Genomic DNA, 20,702 nt, shown 5'->3' with positions numbered 1-20,702 from the left:
AATATTTTCTATTTATGATTTGATTGTAATCATATATTGAAATTGTAATCAAATCAAGGGGATTTGATTACCAAACTTGTATTTAGACATTACCCTATAAATATGAACATTGTATTGTAGATAAATGAAGTTAATGAGCACAATGTAGCTCTTAGGGGTATTCTAAGTGGTGGACGTAGTGAACTACCCGTAAGTTCTTTGTGTTCATTCTCTCTCTTGCTTCCGCTCAATATTCTTACATCATCATTATTTCAACAATCACTATCACCAAATTAAGTGCTTGTTTTTTTAAAAACGAACAATAACATTTTTTTCCTTGATTATTTGGATACTTTTTTTCTTATAATTATCCATTAACTTTACCAAGTTCTTTCCACTAAGTGACATAATTACAACAATATAATCATTACTAGATATATAAAACTTAATTTTAATCATAAAATTATTTATTATTTATTAGGAAAATCATATATAAAATCCTTAGGTCGATGTGCTTTTTTTAAAAACCCCTTAAATATTTTTTTTTTGAAATTTAGTTCTTGCGCCACTCTAAATTACTAGAAAACTCTCTACCGTCAATTTTTGTTAACTACCATTAGTCTACTCAAAACTTCCCGTTTCATTTGATTAAAATATTAATTTTTATTAATTTAATTTAAAATAAAAATAAAAAAAATTGAAGGGTGGCGGTGGTCGTGCCACCCACCAGCCCCCCCAACCTAAAAGGGTGGTAAGCCACCCCTGGTGGTTGCCCACCCACAGGGTGGCTTGCCACCTGATGGTTTGGGGTGGCCCAAAGCCACTAGCCACCCCTTGGGTGGAAAGGGGTGGCTCGCGGCCACCCCAAACCACCCTTGGGGTGGCTTACGGCCACCCCTTAGGGGTTGGGGGGTGGCTAGGGGTGGCACGGCCACCCCCTGGCCACCCTTCAATTTTTTTTTTTTTTTTAAAAAAAAATTAATTGTTTAAAATTAAATTAATAAAAAATTAATATTTTAATAAGATGAAACAGAGAGTTTTGAGTGGACTAACGACAGTTAACAAAAATTGACGGTAGGGAGTTTCTAGTAGTTTCCAGTTATCCAGGAACTAAATTTTTTTTAAAAAATATCCCGAAATTTTTTTAAAAAAACGCGATGACCTAAGGATTTTGTATATGATTTCCCTATTTATTATTATGTGTTGGAGTTTATTTATACTTATTTTGGCTGGATGCCTTTTTCCACTTGTCAAAATGCCTTTTTCTTTTTATCTTTTTGGTTTATTTTAAGCCGTCACAATTATGCTTGGCATCCCAATCACAATTATACTTCTTTTTCTTTTTATTCTTCTTCTTCTTGGTTGGTTAAATCAGAGGGAAAAAAAATTGATTCCAACCAGTTGACTAACTATTGTTTTAACTGTAGAGACTTAGATATTGTTTTTTGGTTAAAAAATACTTTCACTAAAATCTAGATTGTAGAGAAATGGATTTGAAATCCTTCGAGCTTTGATTGAGGAAACGAGAAGTAAAAAATCAAATTTTGTACATGACTTCTTAAGTTTTACCTCATATTCAACAATCTTCAGTCAACTTATTATCAAATTAATTAACAGCATGCTGTGTTAAATAAATTAATAGCACATGACTCGTGTGTATAATACATCATGCGATAATTATATGGTCTAGGTAGAAAATTTATCATAAATTACAAATTCAGTTTAAATAAGCAAGATGAAATATAAATCATATTTTTAAAAAAGGAAAGAAAAAATGGGAAACAACTTGGAGAAGCATGGGTGGCTATTCACCTCTCTATAAGGGGAAACCTCCACTCACCACCCCAATCCCACACCAAACGAGGGGTGTTGATTATCCCTATTTGAGGGTTGATTATTCTTCACTAGATTCGGGAGGTCTCCCCATAACGAATACTTCTCATAGCATTATTACGAGACTCCCTAAATTTTATCGTTTTCTTAAATAGAGTAAAGAGCCCCAAAAATTCACCTTCAGCAAATTCTCATTCCCTTCCCTAAACCAATGAGAAGCTACAGTTTTACATAAGGATTTAGTAAAGTTAGGGAAGAGAGGACTTTTGAATCCAAACCTATCATACTCGAAATCGAAGCACTTTTAACTTCCTTTTCCGTCCCTGCTTTTATGGTGAGTGGTTGTTGCCCCTTGTTTAGTGAGAGGTAGCTACTCCTCATTGATGAGAGCGGTTTCCCCATTTTTCCTTATTTTGTTAATTTTAATTTTAATTTTATGTTTATTTTCATTTTAAGGCAAAATTATAATTTACTATAGGTTTACCTAGGGTTGGGTATCGGTCGGTTCGGACCGGTTAATGGGCTTATTGGTCGGTTAACCAAATCCTAACCGATTACCGACCGATAAGAAGTATTAACCGAAAATTATCGGTCATATCGGTAATCGGTTAACCGGTCGGTTAACCAGTCAGTTAAATTGGTTTGGGCTTTTGTGGGCTTTTTATTGGGCTTTTACTGGTTACTAATTGGGCAAAAAATTAATTGTTTTGAAGGTCCAAATACGTTTTGTTGAGCTAAAGCCTAAAATAGCTTATTAAAAATTAGTTATTTTAGAGTATATTTTTGGCTAAAATAGCAAATTGAAACTTATTTTATTTTATTTTTATTTTTATTATTTTATTTTTATATTGATCCACTACAATAATAAATATAAAATTCTAAAAAATTAAAAATTAAAATAGCTTATCGGTCATATCGGTTTTTTGATAAAAAATTTTTAACCGACTGATTACCAACCGATAAGCTTATCGGTATAAAATTTTTAACCGATTACTGACCGATAACTATCGGTTACAGTTAATATCGGTTCGGCTAAAGTTGGTAATTGGTCGGTAATCGGTAACCGGTTAATTTGCCCACCCCTAAGTTTACTACCCTGATTGTACAATAAGTGCACAAAGTGTCAAACACAAGCCACATGTCATCGATTTTTATAGTTTGATGCGGCATGCCGTTAATTAATTGGACGATGTATTGATTGATGAGTCTCTTTAAAACCGAGGTAAAACTTAATAATTTACTTGTTGAAATTGAAAACCTAATGAATAAATTAAAATCACATGCAAAAAACTTAATTACTAAATTTTTTTTATCCCTAATAAAAAAGATAGAATGGAAGAGACTACCTCCATTAGGATTTTTTTTTTTTTTTTTGTAAAATCATAAGGGAGGAAGTAAAAATATCATTTTTATAAAATGAAAAATATATATAAAAGTAAAAAAAAGAAAAGAAAAAGAAAGATTAAAACTATACATTATTATAACTTTATAAAATGTAGTTAGTGTAGTTTCCAAAACAAATTTGTGCTTTTAAAAACTCCCGCCAAACGGCAAACCCCATTCCCTCCAAACCCATTACCGGCTACAGCCGGTAACCCCGCACTCCCTCCTTAAAACGAACCCCAACACAGCCGTGGTATTTAAGCCCACCACCACGTACTTTGTCGTCGTCCTTCTCGTTTCCGCTGTCTCCCTCCATTTCTCACACATCGGCTCTCCGTTCAAAGCTACACCGGACTCTCTCCGCTCCTCGATGAGGGTCATCCAATCCAGGGTTAGAACCGATAATCATCCAGAAGTAGCAGAGTCCCGTTCCGGTTCGAGACGATGAGCGCCGTCAACATCACAAACGTCGCCGTTTTGGACAACCCCTCCGCGTTCCTCAAACCCTTCCAGTTCGAGATCTCCTACGAGTGCTTGACCCCCCTCAAAGACGGTAATCTTTTTGAAACCCCCCCATTTCTGTTCCATTATTTTGATTCATGAGCTGGAATTCGTGCGGTCGAGCTTCATCTAGGGTTTAATCGAATTAGGAATTTTCTTTATATGTTGATTTGGGCTATCCGGTGCTGAATCGTTGAATTTATACCGTTTGATCTTCTGCAATCGTTGATTAGTGGAATGACAAAACTTCTAGTTGAATTCATTCATACTTGAATTAAATCTATGGGGAAACGCCTATTTTTAGTAACCCTAAGTATCGTGAAAAGGTCTTGTAAGTTAATTGTTGTTTAACACATTCAATAGGATTAATAGCTAGATAGACCTTAAAATTCTGCCTCTTATATAATCCTTTATATATATATAATCTGGCAACAATATTGAGAGTGCAAAACTATATTGTTAATTTAGCATGTACTGTGTTTCAATACTTCGTACTGTGTTGGTACTTAGGCCATTCAAGAATTGGCTTAGGTAGGACTGGGAAGGTCTCAGCAGGAAGACCTTTAAAACGGAAAATGACATACAAAACCTGTTAAAGGCTTTCCAGAAATGCAAATTATCGAGTACATTTTTGGATTTGACTGTTGGACTAGGAATTTGCATGTTGTCAACATTTGGATGATGGGGTTTTTTTTTTTTTTTTCTTTTGAGTCGTCTCGAAAAACTTCGTTTTTGTGTGTGCACTTAAAAAGTAGGAGAGATTTATCTCGACATGACTGTATTTTTTCTTTAATATGAAAGCTAGTGTGGTGTGTTTGTTGGCAGATGGAAAGTATGAAGGGTAAAGTCTGGGAGGAGTCACACCCTAGTAGAGTTTGTGGATTTTCATCATCGGAGAGTCCTAGAGCTTGGCCCCACTATTTACTATTTACAATTAATCACTGATTCATAAATTTAGGAAATGTTAGGTTTAGGTTGAAGTGCTCAATGGGATGTGGAAGGTCAGAAAAGGACTTACACTTGACTATTTTTGGGTTAAAATTCATGCTTTTGTCTGAGATATGCCCTATAAAAGATTAAGTGACAAGAAGGCCCTGATGGTATGAAAAACGCCCTGGACCTGAGAGCTTTTGGCCGGTTATTTTTAATATTTTCTTTTGCCCTGATTGTATGTAGAAGCTTATTTATGACATGACTTACAGAAACATTTCTATATTTCCTTTAGAAGTGTTTTTCTGAATTCCAGCTTCCAGTTACTTGGATTTTAGATACTAAAGCGCTTTGGGAATGCATCACGTTTTGTCAATATTTTGAGGTATTCTGTACATCCGCCAAGGATAAAAGTGGCAGGTGCAGCAAAGCTGTGTTTAGTGCTCTCTCTATGACCACTTGGTGTCCTTGTTCCTTTCTCCTCCCACTCTCTCTGTTAGGATGGAGGAACCTAATTATAATAACTGGAAGTGTTCCAACTTTTCTCTTTGAGCTTTTTTTTTATTTTTTTGTTTTTGTGTGTTTCTCTTCACTTGTTTGTTGTCAGCCATCTATGAAGGTAAATTTGTTCGTCTGAGTTCTGCCCTCTGCTTGCGTTGCCATGTTATAACTCTGACTCATATAACCTTGCAGATTTGGAATGGAAACTCATTTATGTGGGATCTGCTGAGGATGAAACTTATGATCAACTTCTTGAAAGCGTGCTTGTTGGGCCTGTCAACGTTGGCAACTACCGGTTTGTTCTTCAGGTCGTTTTTTGATGACTACTTGTGCCAAGTCCTTAAAATTTGCAAGAGTGCTTATTTGCATATCAAAAAAACACTGAATTATTTCTTGTTGGATCCCTGGCAGGCAGACCCTCCAGACCCATCGAAGATCCGTGATGAAGATATCATTGGAGTGACAGTACTGCTATTGACATGTTCTTATCTGGGACAAGAATTTGTTCGAGTTGGTTACTATGTGAATAATGATTACGATGATGAGCAGCTAAGAGAGGAACCTCCACCAAGGGTGTTGATTGATAGGGTTCAAAGAAATATTTTGGCTGACAAGCCCAGGGTAACAAAGTTCCCAATCAATTTTCATCCCGAGAACAATGAGCATGGTGAAGAACCCCCTCCTTTAGCTGAGCATGCCATTGAAACCAATGAGATTGGAGAAGAACCACTCCTTTCACCTGATCATCCGTCCAATGGGCAGTGAATCGAGTAGCTGCTGCATATATAACAATTGTGACATTCCTACTACAAATTTTGACATGCTGATAATTTTGGGTGAAATTGGTTTTCCAAGATTTCAACATCTCCATCCATGATGTATTGTTTTGATTGAGATCTGGTATGAAGTGCCAGATGGCTTGTGTTGTAACATGAGTAATTCTAGGGATCATTTTGTTATACTCTTTTTATCTTGCCAAAGTTGAATGGCAATTTAAAAGTCACGTCAACTTTGAAAAGATGAAAGATGGTCACTATCATTACTCGTAATACCATTAATGCTTTTGGGGTTGTTATGTAGTGGTACAATGCATCAGAGATTTATAGTGCCTTAAAATTTTCAATTCGAGTTTCTGTCATCTACCATTCTTGTATGGTGTAGAATATTCTAGTTTTATTTGAAAAGACAGTAGTCATCTTCCATTCTTTTTAGTGTAGAATATTCTAGTTTTATTTGAAAAGACAGTAATGTTTTGTGTGACAGATTTGGCTTAGGTGCAGTAGTTTTTTTAAAAACTAGTGTTGTAGTTTTTTTATAGCAACTAAACCAAATGCATGTGATCATGTGGAAATGAAATAAGAATTCTCTTAATTTCAAATGAAATGAATAGTATTCATTTTAATAGTTAAGATTTTAAGTTGGTATATTTAATAATATATATGACATCATATCATTTTTTTTAAAAAAGTGTCAACGTTGATATCATGTGTACCATTAGATATATAAATTTTAAATTTTGATCATGAAATGAATAGTATTAATTTCATTTAAAATAAAGATGATTCTTATTCGTGAAAATGTGTTTTTAAAATGTAATTGAACAAAGAAGCAACTTATTATGTTTAAGAGAAAATGAAGTGCAATAGTCCCAACTCTTAGTTGTTGGATAAAAAGTTACTATACACAACCAAAACATAAAGGCCTGTTTGGTATTGCCCTGTTGTTGTTTAGTGGCTTGTTACTGTAGTAAAAATTGATTAATGTGAAAAAAAAAAATAAGAATGTTTGCTACGAAAAAAAAACAATTGTTTTGTAGTGATTTTTTTATTTGAATAATAATAAAAATTGATTGATGTGATGTAAAAAATAAAAATATTGAAAGTTTAAATGTGTAAAAATATGAATAATAACTGACCATAGTTGTTGCCAATCACAGCAAAATTTGGTATCTCTTATGCACCGAATTTGAATTTAAATAGAATTGTTTTAAGTTCTTGTAACTCTTGAGTCACTCTCTTTTTCCTTTTTTTTTAATAGTGGAGCATGCAATACCCAATAATTTATTATCTTACACGCTATCACAGTCAACAACATGGAGAGATTTCTTTGGATCATCAATGTTGCGAGTGGATTTTAGATTTTCCAAAACTTTCTCAAATCTCAAGCTTCTTTTGTACCAATGCATTTTGACCACATCATTTATCATCATGCACTTGCTGGCCATGTTGCATATTACTCCGCAATATCAAGCGGTTGGACGGCTGCCCACCAATGGACGCTGCCTGGCTACAAGTATTTAGTTTGACCCATCTGCCCAGAAAGCAGCATATGGTGGTCTACACCGTATAGTCATCATCGGCCAATGCGTGTTTTTTTTAAAGTGTCTACGAAATTACGATGCCGTGTTTTTTCGCTGTTGCTTGTGGAAAGTTTTTTTTTTTTTAATTTGATTTTTTTATTCTTTTGGCCTTGGCCTTCGGGTTGATGATAAATTTGTCTCCTAACATTTGGGTCGAAGATGAGTAGATCGATGTGGGGTTTATCTCTCATGGCCGAATTTTTAGTTTTTTTTTTTTTTTTAAAAAAAATTTATTATTATTTTTATTTGAACTACCTATGTCCAAATATTCTAGTCTGCACGAAGCAATTCTTTAAATATAATTGAACATGGATTAGCGGAAGCTTGAAGTCATTTTTATGATTTTGTAACCTTATAACATTTGGCTATGATTTTTCAGAACTTTATGCTGTTGATATTTCATCAATGAAAGTTACAAATTTTCGTTAAAAAAAAAAAAAGAAAAAAAAGAAAGAAAGCAGCATATGTTAGATTTGTTATCTAAAAGTTTTATGTACATTTAATTGAAATGGTTTCATGTCTTAAAGTCAAACCAAAAATTTGAAATTGAGGGAAAAAAAATTTGTCTCACATAGGCTAGAGACAAATATGTTATCTTGTTTATAAGGAATTCTCATCACTTTCAAGAATTAAGACTTGATGAACCGAAGTGATGCATCATGACCACATACACAAATCTAAGACTTCAGATACGCCATTTTATATCCCTGAAAGGGTAATACTAATATGATTTGATGGTTACAATTTGGAACTATCAGATCAAATGATTTTGGACTGTTAGATTAGATGCGTCCAAAACCACTATATGTCCCATTTGGTAATGGACAAAGACAGTTACATTTCATTGGATTAGCTGTTATACAATTTGTGGTAGATGTGGCTTTAACCATTTTTAGACCTGGACCAGGACCACCCATATATAAATTTGTGACGGAGGAATTGAAGCGGCAGAGAAAATGGGCAGCAATATTCCAGTGCTCACGGTGGGCTCAAGCGGGAAGACGATCCCACTTGTGGGCTTCGGCACAGCCGAGTTCCCTCTTGGCGCCTCCCCTGGAATAATGAAGGAATCTATTCTTCATGCAATGAAACTGGGATACCGACACTTTGATTCGGCTGCCATTTACCAGTCGGAGCAGATTATCGGAGAAGCCATAGATGATGCTTTGCGCCTTGGGCTCATCAGATCCAGGGACGAACTCTTTATCACTTCCAAGCTTTGGTGCAACAACGCACACCGCCATCTTGTCCTCCCTGCGCTACGCCAAACACTCAAGTAAAATACAACCAAAACCTTTTTTATTTTTTATTTTTTATTTTTTATTTTTTTATTTTAAGATTCAACCTGATCTGAGATGCAAGAAAATGATTTCACCTTTAAACATTTTCCGTTGCCTGGTTTGAATGGATAATCAATGACAACGGTGATGGCTGGTAGCAGCCAACCGATTGCTAAATTAATACTTATCTCAAAAGTTCGATCCCATGACACTTAAATGGAAGAGGTAAAATATTTAATTTAAATGGAGAGTAATTTGACGAACTCAAGGTTTGATCCCATGACATTTGACTATGATACTATGTTAAACTATCACTTATATCCTAAAAGCTTAAGCTAATAGGAAAAAGGTAAATTTAATCATTTAATCATTACTTTAACATCGGCAATTGTTGAGGTTATCCCACATCGGTTGTGTAAGGGGCTGATGGTCAGTTTACAAGTGTAAGGGAAAACCTTATCTTATAAGCTAGCTTTTGGGGTTGAGAGAGGTCCAATATCACCCAACACTAGTATCAAAGCCTAAGTTTTAGCCAACAAGTCTCGGCCAATAGTCCACTGGGGAAACAGTTTATCGCTGTTTCGACCCAGGGTCCGATGTGTGAGGGAAAGATTGTTGAGGTTAAACTTGAAAAACATTTTTCAAGTATAAACCTTTTTTTTTGCTTTTTTTTACAAAAATTAAAAAAGTTTATGTATGTAGTCAACCAAAAATGTTTTTGGTACTACAATTTTCAGTCATACTACACAAAAACAGAGCAAACGTTTTCAAAAAATATTTTACTTGGAAACAAAGGGATGTGAATAAGAATGTTGTTGTGTGTTATATTTATATATACATGTGATTTGTGCAGCAATCTGAAGTCGGAGTACGTTGATCTTTATCTGATTCACTGGCCAATAAGCATGAAGCCAGAGGAATTTGAGCTGCCGTTTAAGAAGGAGGATCTTCTTCCCTTGGATTACAAGTCTGTGTGGGAAGCTATGGAGGAGTGTCAAAATCTTGGCCTGGCCAAATTAATTGGTGTAAGCAATTTCTCTTGCGAAAAGCTCGAAACCTTACTTGCCACAGCAAAGATCCCTCCAGCCGTCAATCAAGTAATTAATTAGTTTTTTATTATTATTATTTTTTTAATTTTATATATCTTCATAAATGGTTTGAGATTATATATATATATGTGGTGCTTTGATTTGGAAGGTGGAGATGAACCCACTTTGGCAACAGAAGAAGCTGAGAGAGTTTTGTGAGAAGAAGGGTATACATATCACTGCTTACTCTCCCTTGGGAGCCAAAGGAACACCATGGGGAAGCAACTGGGTAATGGACTCTCAGGTGCTCAAAGATATTGCTATTGCTAAAGGAAAAACTTCTGCCCAGGTTATACATTATCTCTTTATTATTATTTTTAAAAAAATATATATATATACTTAGCCTCCTCACAACAAAAAAACCTTAGAATTAAGGACATTTTAAAGCCAAAAAGCGTCCATATTTAATTAGGGATGCTCAAATTAATAATGACAATTTGCAAGTGTTCTTGAGTATAGTGACTAGAATTAAAATTAGGAACGTTTAAAGAGTGTTCCTACAAGAAAATTTTTTCATTGGCGTGTCCCCTTTTAGAAGGGAACATTTGAACAGTAACACTTCCTCTTCTAGAAGGGGGCGTGTTACTATTCACACCTGTCCCATCAAATGTCACCACGCATGTTTGAGGCGTGGTTCGGCAACATCTTTTTTTTTTTTTTTTTTTTAATTAGAGACAATTTAAGTACTTCGAGTAAATATATTCACGCGTGGTATTACGATAATTGTGTTTCACATGGGTTAAATCGAATCTTATCTTGAGTCAGTTTAATCTTGAAGCTTTCGACTAATATGTTAATATATGTTTTGAGTAGAAATAGCCTAGGCCTTGCATTCCTTCAAGCATGCTTAACAGTTAACATAATCCAAATGTTTCAAAGGCAGAACTTATAATTAAAATAGGCCAAAGATTCATTTTTCCATTTCCCTTTTTTTATGAATAAAATGGATGAAAGTTTAATATTATTATTCTAAGCAAGATGGTGATTTTTTATTTATTTTTTTGAATTGCATGTGATTGTAATGTGAAGATTTGTATAAGATGGGTGTATGAGCAAGGGGTGAGTGTGCTTGTGAAGAGCTTTAACAAGCAAAGGATTGAAGAAAACCTTGACATGTTTGAGTGGAGCCTAAGCCCTAAGGAGTCTGAGAAGATAAGCCAAATTCCTCAACGTAAAGGAAGTCTTGGAAATCTTTTCATCTTTGATGAATCCCCTTTCAAGTCCCATTTTGAGTTATGGGATGAAGAGGTTTAAAATTTTATACCTGTTCTCGTTATTTCATTTGTACCTCTGTTCGTAAAAGTATTTTGATGTAACATAAAAATAAAAATCGATCTAAATATTTATATTTTATAGTATTTGTTAATATTTTTGTTCAGAAAAGAGAAAATAAAAGAACGAATTTTTCCCAAGATGATTAAAATAAATTTGGTGGTTGCCTAAGGCCTCCAGTAAATTAAGGCTCTAATATGATTAAAAAAAGTTAATAAATAGTCTCTAATTAAGGCTCTCAATTAATAATTTACGTTTTTTTTAAAAAAAAAAAAGTAAAAAAATCATATAGTAAAAAGATAATCTCTATATAAGGCCCTCGATTATGGTGATTTTTTTTTTTTTTTTTTTTTTACAATAGTGAGGTCTTAAAAAAATCTCTAGACATGAAAATGAGAAAATATTGACTTTAGACACGTAGTCATTCCATTTCTTTGGATGTGTACAATTCTTAGAATGTCTAGTATTTATTTTACTTTCTAATTTTCACATTCATGAAAGTCTAACGTGCATAACTTTCCCCAAGGTGGCAATGTAAATTTCAATTAAATTGTCAGTAGAACAAGGAAATTAAAGTTGTTTGTCTCCATTTGTGGTACAAATTCTTGAATATAAAAACTTAATTAATAATTTTACATTTCAAAATGCGAGAAGAGAGATTTTTTAAAATAAAAATATAATATTAATATCAAAATAAATTTAATTTAATTAATATATATTTAAATATAAGAAAAAATGCATCACTTAAACTTGTCTTCTTGACTCTTGAGCCTCAAGCTTCTTCTTCTTCTTCTCTCTCCTTTTTTTTAAAAATTTTTTTTTATTTTGGGAATTTGTTTTACACTTTAGGTTGACATGCCATTTTTGTTGATTTACAGAAAGTTAAGGAGGGAGTGAACTATGTTGGAATTTGTATAATTAATCTCAGGAAGGATTTCTCCCATTAGGGTGGAAATCCTGTAGAGAATAAGAGACCTTAATAACACACAATCCTACATACGTAAAATATAGATTGTAGGGATAGTGTTTGTGTTCTCCTGTGACTTTATTTATTGAGTCACAACTTAACTCTTCACCAAGAGTTGTGTCTCTTGACCGATTACCTGAAAGTTGTATTACATTCCTGTATATATTATACAATCTGGTGTGGGTATGACCACACTTACAATAGTGTGATAATTCTATGCACCTTCAAACTAAAGAAACTTTTATCATTAGAAAATAAATAATGATAGTTTTCGACCTTATAATGAGAGCTATCATACATTAAGCTTTTATTTTCTACCAGAAGTGCATATTTTTTTCTTTCCTGGAAAAGAAAATTATATCTATCATCAATTTGTTTTCATGGTTTGTTGGGAAAACCAAATCTATTGTTCCACATTAATAATTTTGATTTTCTGAATACCACGCACAGCTTTCATTGCCTGGAGAAAGAAAGAAAACAAGCTATTTCAAAAATCATACTGAAAAACGCTATGCCGACTCCAAAAGCTTGTTTATTACAATTTATGCGGAATTAATATTATGAAGCAATAAACAATTCAATCACCCAAAATATATAAAGCAATAAAGAGGCAGACACATATATTTTGGTTACGAAGAGGAAACCTTTTAGAAACCGATCTAAAAGTAAAACCTCTCCGGAGCAGCCAAACCCAGGAAATCACTATCAAATGATTATCCAGAGATTACAGACACTAGGAACACTTACAACCCTTTGCAAGACCTTGGCTTTGTAAGATCGACAAGCCTACAACTCGTCTCCTTGCTCACAATCTTCTTCAACGTAATTCTCCTTTACCGGACCCTTCCGATAGACTTCTCAACCGTAGATTTATCAAAGGAATAACTAAAACTCTAAGAGATTTAATTTAACGCTCACCACATATGATCTCTCTTAGCACAGCCTCCGACGAACTCTCTGGGGGTGAAAATTCGTGCTTCTCTCTTCTATAATGATGTATATATACCCCCGACAAAACCCTAGACCTAACCCACTTAAAATCATGTTTTTGGGCCTAAAACTTACGGGGTGTCCGGACATGTTAATGGGCTGTCCGGACACGGCTTCGCGGAGCAAGATTTTAGTTTCTGGAAATGAGGTCCGGACCCGGGGAATTGCGGTCCGGACCCTGCCTGTCCAGTCTTCATCAACAGCTCCGATCGATGGGCGTTTGTGGTCCGATTGAGCTGAAATTTTGCAGGGACGTTCATAACACATGAATCTACATTATGAACGGTGGAGATTGGATTCTGAGCATTCTATATCAGTGTTTAAGCTCATGAACAGTAACATCTGCATTTTGGAACTGAATTAAGCCAACACAATAACTAATACATACTTTTAATATTTTTTTAAAAAAAATCCCAATATTTGTAGGGAAAATAATTACCACTTATGCCTCAAAAACCAGGACAGATGAACTTTGTAAAGGAAAAACCTTCTCTTGAAGGAGCCTTTATAATTCAAATATGATATTGCAGTATAAGCTTTGCCCCATAAACTTATGAGAAATTTGTTTTACCCTCTAAGCTTGACAGTGCAAGCAGTGGCATCATTTTAGCAACATATCTGACCACTTCTTCTTCGTTGCTATACAACTTTCCCCAAACATTGTGCACCATAATTGTAGTAATCCCTACAGCTGCACCCCCTGAGATGGCAATTGTGATCATGACAGAAAGAGCCAAGCGTGCACCATTTGGGCACCCGGCGCCCAATTCATTTGACACTCTTGTACTATAAGAAGAATCATTTAGTTTCGAGGAGTTTGCATGAATACAAATAAGTAATGCTATTTAGTAGACTGTTATACGACAGTCACACGGTTAGAATGATGTGGCAGGATTTTCAGTGTAAGAGTTTACTAAATAGCATTAATCTTTCTAAAACATATCGAGTCACTAACCTTATAGCACGGCCGAGTCCAACAGAGATCGTATGAACCATCCAACATGTGTTAAGGCTGCAGAATTCATGAACAATGATATCTACTTTGCCATAAAAGATGACGAAAAGTTTTAAAGGTAAATCTAGGATATATGCCTCCCTATTCTTAGACTTTTCAAAAACATTATGAATATGAAAAGGGATACCTTATTGATAACACCGATGTCTCTAGTTTTGGATTTGGGAGAAGACCGGATAAGAGAACAACCATTTCAAAGGACCAATACTCGAAGCTGTCAATCAAAATTAAGCTAAAAGCTTCAAAATTCAAATGTCTTTTGCAGAAACAATCATAGAAAACTCTGTTTTTTTTTTTTTCAGACTGAACATACCATATCATGATTGCTGAAGGAACAGCGAGGTTTATAAAGCTGAGAATATCATGCAAGGCTTCTTTTGAAAAACCAGTCCAAGTTTTCATGCAGGCTGGAGAAACTTTCACATAAATTCCCAACAAAAGCACATTAACCCAATTGGAAATGGTGATTGCCAAGGCAGATCCTTTTATACCAAGCCCGATTCTGAACACAAGAACCCAGCAAACAAGAAGATGCAGCAGAGCTGTGATTCCAGAGGTTATCAGCATAGGAATAACATTGTTTTGGGTTTGCAAAAATCTGTTGAGGCATTGAAGGAGGGCAAAGGCAAAAAGGCTTGGGATCATCCAGCAATTGAAAACTCCAGCTTCAGTAGATATTTCATGGTCTTGGCCTAGAGCTATGAGAATGGTGGTGGTATAATACCAGATTAGTGATAGAGGAAAGCTCAGGGTCAGGAGGGTCAGCATTGCTCGCTGCGTGTGAACTCCAAGCATGTGGTACTGTTTCGCTCCATAGGCTTGCCCGCATAGCGTCTCCAGTGCGCTTCCCATTCCTAGCTATAAACACATTTTTGAAACAGAGGAAATTGAAGCTAATGCAATGGAGATAAAAATGGTGCACCAAAATTCCCCATTAATATGTGTTAAAGAATATAATTTAATCTTGATGTTTCATCACTTTTGTAATTATATCCACAATTTTTAAAAAGTTGCAATGTGGGTCATCATATATATATATATTAAAAGTTTGCAATGTCACTATTTTTGTTAGGATTTCCGTTCAATCCTAATAGAAGATGTCAAAATACCCCTTTTTATGTTTCTTTTTTTGTTTTGTTTTTATTTTTTATTTTTTAATTAAGGGTAGTTTTATATTTTTATTAGTTTTATAAGGCATTGCAAAGTTTTCAAAGAGACATTTCATCCACATACTGTCCAATTTTACCCTAAATCTTAACAGTATGGGTGGCATTGCAAAGTTTTCAAAAATAATGATCCGACATTGCAATTTTTTAGAGATTGAGGGCATGAGTGCGAAAGTGATGAACCATGAGAGAGTAAGTAAAATTTTTTCTTAAATATATATTTTCCTATCAACTTAAATTTGTAGGATAAGTTGTGATTTAATATGATATAAAAACAAATATTTTAAGCTCGAACCTTGTTTTTGTCGTTTACCTACTCATTTCAATTAAATATTTTATGTGTTTGATTTCACTTATTAAGTGATAGTTTGAACCCACACGCGTGAGACAGGGTTTTTAAAATATAATTTAAATAATTAAATGTACCATTTTTTTTTTTTGAACGAAAAAAATACATATACCATTTCCCTTCCCTTTGATGTATTTGCTAAGAAAAAAAAAAAAAACACCTATGTAAGTTCTCCATGAATTACCAGGACAGCGAAACCAGTGACAGAAGCAAAGGAAGAGCCCATGGAAGCACCGGAAAGAGGCAGCTCTCCAAGATGACCGTTGAACATGACTGATATCACTTGTAAGCTGTACTGCAACAAACTAACCGTTATAAGAGGTCCCGCAAGCCGTAGCTGCAGTTTTGCTTCTTCAACAATATTTGCTCTGCAACAATCTTTTCCAGATGTTTCTTCTTCTTGATCATCTTCCAGATCATGGCTTCTTTCTTGGGTCCTAATCAGATGAGATTTAAGACCTGAACTTTCTCCTCCTTCCATAGTCGCTTTCATTAGCAGACGGAGGAAAGGGACGAAGGATCGTTTGTTATTTTACCACCTTATATAATATATATATATATATATATATATATCCTCAATTATTGTAGGCTTAAGCAAAACTCATATAGAAAAATAGAACAAAACAATTCTAAAAATTACATTCTTTTAAGCCTTACCCAATCTACCCTCTAATCTTTTTTTTTTTTTTTTCCTTAAAAAAAAAAAATTATTGTCAAATGGACAGTCCAAATAGACCTCTATTCAAATATTCCCCATTTCTCCTACTTTTAATTAACCTTATATACAAACAGTACCTTATATAAAAACGCTCATATTCATATGTAAGTTTATAACAGTGTAGAAGCGGGTAATGGAGCGCAATAAATTGTCTGTATTACATGCGATTGAGTTTCATTTGTTCGAACAAATTATACTTAGATTACGGACAACTCATTGCAACGAGTAATTTTATAAATCACTCTTATATCCTTTTAAAAATGAGGTGGCTTTTAAATTTTCAATTTGATTAAAACCTAATAATAATAAATCACAAGATCAATGATAATTTTTGAAGTTACATCATTTTTGAAATAATACAAGAAACACATAAGAGTAACCTATAATATTACTCTATTGCAACTTATCGAATCCACCATTTACGAAGTGGCCGGTTTTCTTGTCCCATTCATTTCCTTGTCTTCCCGCAACCTTACCAAATGATATATATATATATATATATATATATCGCCGACAAATTAGAGTGATTTATTGTTGTATAGGACCACCTACGACTGTGATTCTTTACCGGGCCTGCTGGCTGCTGGCTGCTGGCTGCACGCTTTTCTTCGGAGTTGTGTACATGAATGCTTCTCATCCTCGTCTTCTGTGTGGTTGGCTTGTAATGAATGAATAATCAACCAGCACGCTTATTTTGTTCTCTGGAATCTACACACAAACAACCAAAGGGGCAGGTGAATATTGTTTGTTAACATCCCATCATTTTTGGGATTTTTTTTATTTTTTATTTTTTTTATTTTTTTTTATTTAAAAAAAAAAAGTAAAAAAAAGAAGAAGAAGAAGATGGAAAATACATTAAAATAAGAAAATAAAATACGAAGATGGAGACCCCAACAGTCTGCTTGCTTTCACAGAGTTGTCAAGATTAGAGCTTCCATTACTTCAAATTATAATTTTACTTTAAAGAAAATCAAATATGTAAACTATAAGTTAACCATTAGTTCAAATTTCATTTAAGACTTGGTCAAATCGAAAACATTTTTAGTTGACCAAAAAAACTTTCTTTTAAGTTGCGTAATTTTTTTTTCTTCTTCTCCTTCTCGCAAACCATTTTCTAAGTTGGATTTTCTCTTGATCTCATGCACTTTATTTCATAGTTTATTATTTAATGCCACTGAAATGCATCGCCGGATTTCGCTAGTCGTTTGCGCCCCTAATTTTCTGTATGAAACAAACTCCAAAAAATGTTTTCATTTAAAATTATTTTCCTAAAAAATGATTTCTTTGAAAAAAATTTCTAATAAAAAATATTTTACGTCGAAACAACCGAACTCTTTTTTTTTTTTTTTTTTTCTTTCAAAAAGAAAAAAAGGAAAAAAAAAAGTTTACTTTTTGGAGGTTCAAAATAGGATGTCAACAAAGATTTGATAAGCCAAAACTGCCACCTTAATAAAACACTATTTCAGAACACTCAGTGAACCACACGGATAGACGGTCGACCTAAAAACTAAATTATACTACTTGCAAAACCCTCGGATCCTTTTTGGTTCTATTGACTACTGTTTGTTTTCATTTCCATCTCTATATTATATTTTTCGTTTAGGTTTTGTCGTTGGGGAGTCCACCCCTTTTTTATTTTTTTTTATTTTTTATTTTTACAGTAAATCATGAATCCAATTTGCTTTACACGTACGCTTAAAATATAAATGTCTCGTGTGATTTTCTACCCTGCGTTTTGTACTTGTATATACAACTGCATTCGTTTTTTTTTTTAAAAAAAAAAAATTCAAATATTCCCCATTGCCCCTACTTTTAATTAACCTTACATACAAATACAAACATTCATATGTAAAGTACCTCATATGGAATCCACGCTTTAACTCATGGAATTCACGCTTTAGCAAGTGGGTTTTCTTGTCCCCTTCATTTCCTTATTTAGTTTCCTTCAACCTTACCAAAGAAAAAGAAAATATCTATATATTTATATATAGAAAGAGAGCTCGCCGAGGAATTAACACATGTTATTTTTATAGGTTAGGTTAAAAAAAAAGAGAAATGCTAAAGGCCCAACTTTTTTGCCCAACAAAAGTCCAACTTTTACCCTTTATTTTTTTTCTAAAAAAAACAAAATGAAAAATGGAAAAAATGTCTGAAGCAACCCTATCTATTTTTGGCCTTTCTTTTATTTAGTATTTTTTTAAAAATGAAAATTAGTATTTTTCTTCATAATAATGACATTTTCTTGAAAAAAATGACATCATTATGAAAAAAATACCATTTTTCATTTTTTTAAAAATACCAAATAAAAGAAAGACAAAAAATAGATAGGGTTGCTTCAAACATTTTTTCCATTTTTTATTTTATTTTATTTTTTAAAAATAAATAAGGCAAAAGTTGGACTTTTGTTGGGCAAAAAAGTTGGGTCCCTATCATTCCTTTAAAAAAAATTCCTCTAACTTAGTTTAGAGGAAAACTTTGTTTGTTTGTTATGGTATCTTGAAGGGGTCTGCTGCCTGCGTGCTTTTGTTAGAAGTCTTGTATACATAAATGCCTTTCTGTTTGGTTGGTTTGCAATCAATGAATATCCACCTCACGCTTATGTGTTCTCTATAGTCTAAACACAAACAACCAAAAGAGCAGGTGAATGTTAACATCCTATCATTTTATGTTTTTTTTAAAAAAAAAAAAGAAGAAGAAGAAGAAGAAGAAGAAGATGATGGGAAATACATAAAAAATAAGAAAATAAAATACGAAGATGGAGACTTCAACAATCTCTGATTTCACAGAGTTGTCAAGATTAGAACTTCCATTACTTCAAATTATTTTATTTTTTAAATAAATTAAATTGAATATGTAAACTATAAATGAACCAAAAGTCAAAAGATTTAGTTCAAATTTCATTTAGGTTTCGTTTGTTTTAATGTAAAATCTTTTATGAAAAACTCAAAAAATGACTTTTCTATCTCTCAATGTTTAATACAACTGAAAATCTTTGTCAAATCGAAAATATTTTCGGTTAACTAAAACAGACTTTCTTTAAGCTACGCAAAATATGTTTTTTTTTTTTTTAAACCATTTTTTGAGTTTAAGTTTTCCTTCTTGCATGCACTCTTTCACACTTCATGTTTTAAATGCTGCCAAAATTTGCCGTTTGCCGTCAATCGTCATCATCGATCGTTGCCGCCCTTTTTGTACAAGCTAAACTTCAAAGAGCGAAAATCATTTTTTTCTCTGAAAATCTTTTCTAAAATTAGTACTGTTTCGGCGATTTTCATTCAACGAAAAAAAAAAAAAAAAACCGAATTTTAATATTGAAGGACCTCAGCCTTTCAATCTTCCCCATAGGAACACCGACAGCCTTAGCTTTCACTTTCACTGGATTCCTTTGCTTCAGCGATGCATGTTTCCTGTCATCATTGTCAACCATATAACTCGAGCGCTGGTCCTCATTGTACCCAAAACCAGTACAAATCTGCTAGCTTTGTCCTCACCTTTGCTAGGAGTAGGACCATTTCGGCTTAATTAGTTCAAGTTGAATGGCCAAGTGCGTTTCTATATTTCCTTTTACCATATATATCACTTGTAAAAAGGGGAAAAAAAAAAAATTGTTAAATTGGTTTTTGTTGTAACAAATAACTCTTTGTGCATAGACACAATTCTAAACCTGAGTTGTGGGTGGGAGACACAATTCTAAATCCGACGCATCTAAACACTAGTTCCAGGAACACAATTCTAGCCTAAAAGCTTAAGCTAATGGGCTAAGGTCCACTTAGGCATATTGTATTTTTTTCTTTTATATTTTCTCAATGTGGGATACAATACTCACAACAGAAAACATGATATTAAAGTCGAACGCTTCATTGTGGTACGCGAAGTATGAACCCTAAGGCAACTAGACTAGACGTTATTGAACTGGAGCCACTTCATTGCACTTGTACCCGCCAAAGGTTCTGGGATCTTCTTTGGTGGATCACTAAGGGAACATGGAAGTGGTTCGGCCAATTTTAACAATTTTCGTTTGTAAGAAAGCTGCCAAATGAAATCACGTGAAGGCTCTATATATAGTATTATTACCTTAATTAATTAACGCTAGCTAATTGTACAGTCTCCCAAAAAAGTGAGATGTAGACAAATAATTGTTCGGTTGTTTATAGACTTTTCTGTCACATATATTAGTTTATCTTATTGCCGGTAATTATATTATAAAGTTTTTTTGGACTTTCTGGAAGATGAAAGAGACTTTTTTTAAGAGTAAACTTGCTCCTCAAGTACTATGGAATTGGTCGTCATATACATGATAATATGTTGCTGCAGGGCCTCAATGGAATTTACTCAACTTCAGAAAAAGAAAAAAGAAAAAAAAAAAATCAA

The 20,702-nt window shown here is 33.7% G+C and overlaps 3 protein-coding genes across 3 annotated transcripts; 2 read left to right on the top strand and 1 right to left on the bottom strand.

The window, feature by feature from the left end:
- The first annotated feature begins 3,471 nt into the window (after window positions 1–3,471).
- LOC132191113 (histone chaperone ASF1B-like) lies at window positions 3,472–6,253 on the top strand. The gene is made up of 3 exons (XM_059606124.1): window positions 3,472–3,748; window positions 5,320–5,435; window positions 5,539–6,253. Exons 1-3 carry the CDS (start codon window positions 3,640–3,642, stop codon window positions 5,890–5,892), a joined length of 579 nt encoding a protein of 192 aa, XP_059462107.1. The 5' UTR covers window positions 3,472–3,639; the 3' UTR covers window positions 5,893–6,253.
- Window positions 6,254–8,404: 2,151 nt separating this feature from the next.
- LOC132167262 (non-functional NADPH-dependent codeinone reductase 2-like) lies at window positions 8,405–11,108 on the top strand. The gene is made up of 4 exons (XM_059578174.1): window positions 8,405–8,762; window positions 9,620–9,863; window positions 9,964–10,143; window positions 10,884–11,108. The coding sequence occupies exons 1-4, from the start codon at window positions 8,443–8,445 to the stop codon at window positions 11,106–11,108; spliced, it is 969 nt and encodes a 322-aa protein (XP_059434157.1). The 5' UTR covers window positions 8,405–8,442.
- Window positions 11,109–13,634: 2,526 nt separating this feature from the next.
- On the bottom strand, window positions 13,635–16,115 carry LOC132174918 (protein DETOXIFICATION 16-like). The gene is made up of 5 exons (XM_059586711.1): window positions 15,798–16,115; window positions 14,412–14,956; window positions 14,226–14,312; window positions 14,039–14,095; window positions 13,635–13,869 (listed from the first exon to the last, which is right to left on the bottom strand). The coding sequence occupies exons 1-5, from the start codon at window positions 16,104–16,106 to the stop codon at window positions 13,635–13,637; spliced, it is 1,233 nt and encodes a 410-aa protein (XP_059442694.1). The 5' UTR covers window positions 16,107–16,115.
- Between the last annotated feature and the right edge of the window lie 4,587 nt (window positions 16,116–20,702).

Source organism: Corylus avellana, chromosome ca1 (assembly GCF_901000735.1).
Source record: "Corylus avellana chromosome ca1, CavTom2PMs-1.0".
In the NCBI taxonomy this organism is placed as follows: Eukaryota; Viridiplantae; Streptophyta; class Magnoliopsida; order Fagales; family Betulaceae; genus Corylus; species Corylus avellana.
This window is presented reverse-complemented; position numbering and strand designations above follow the sequence as displayed.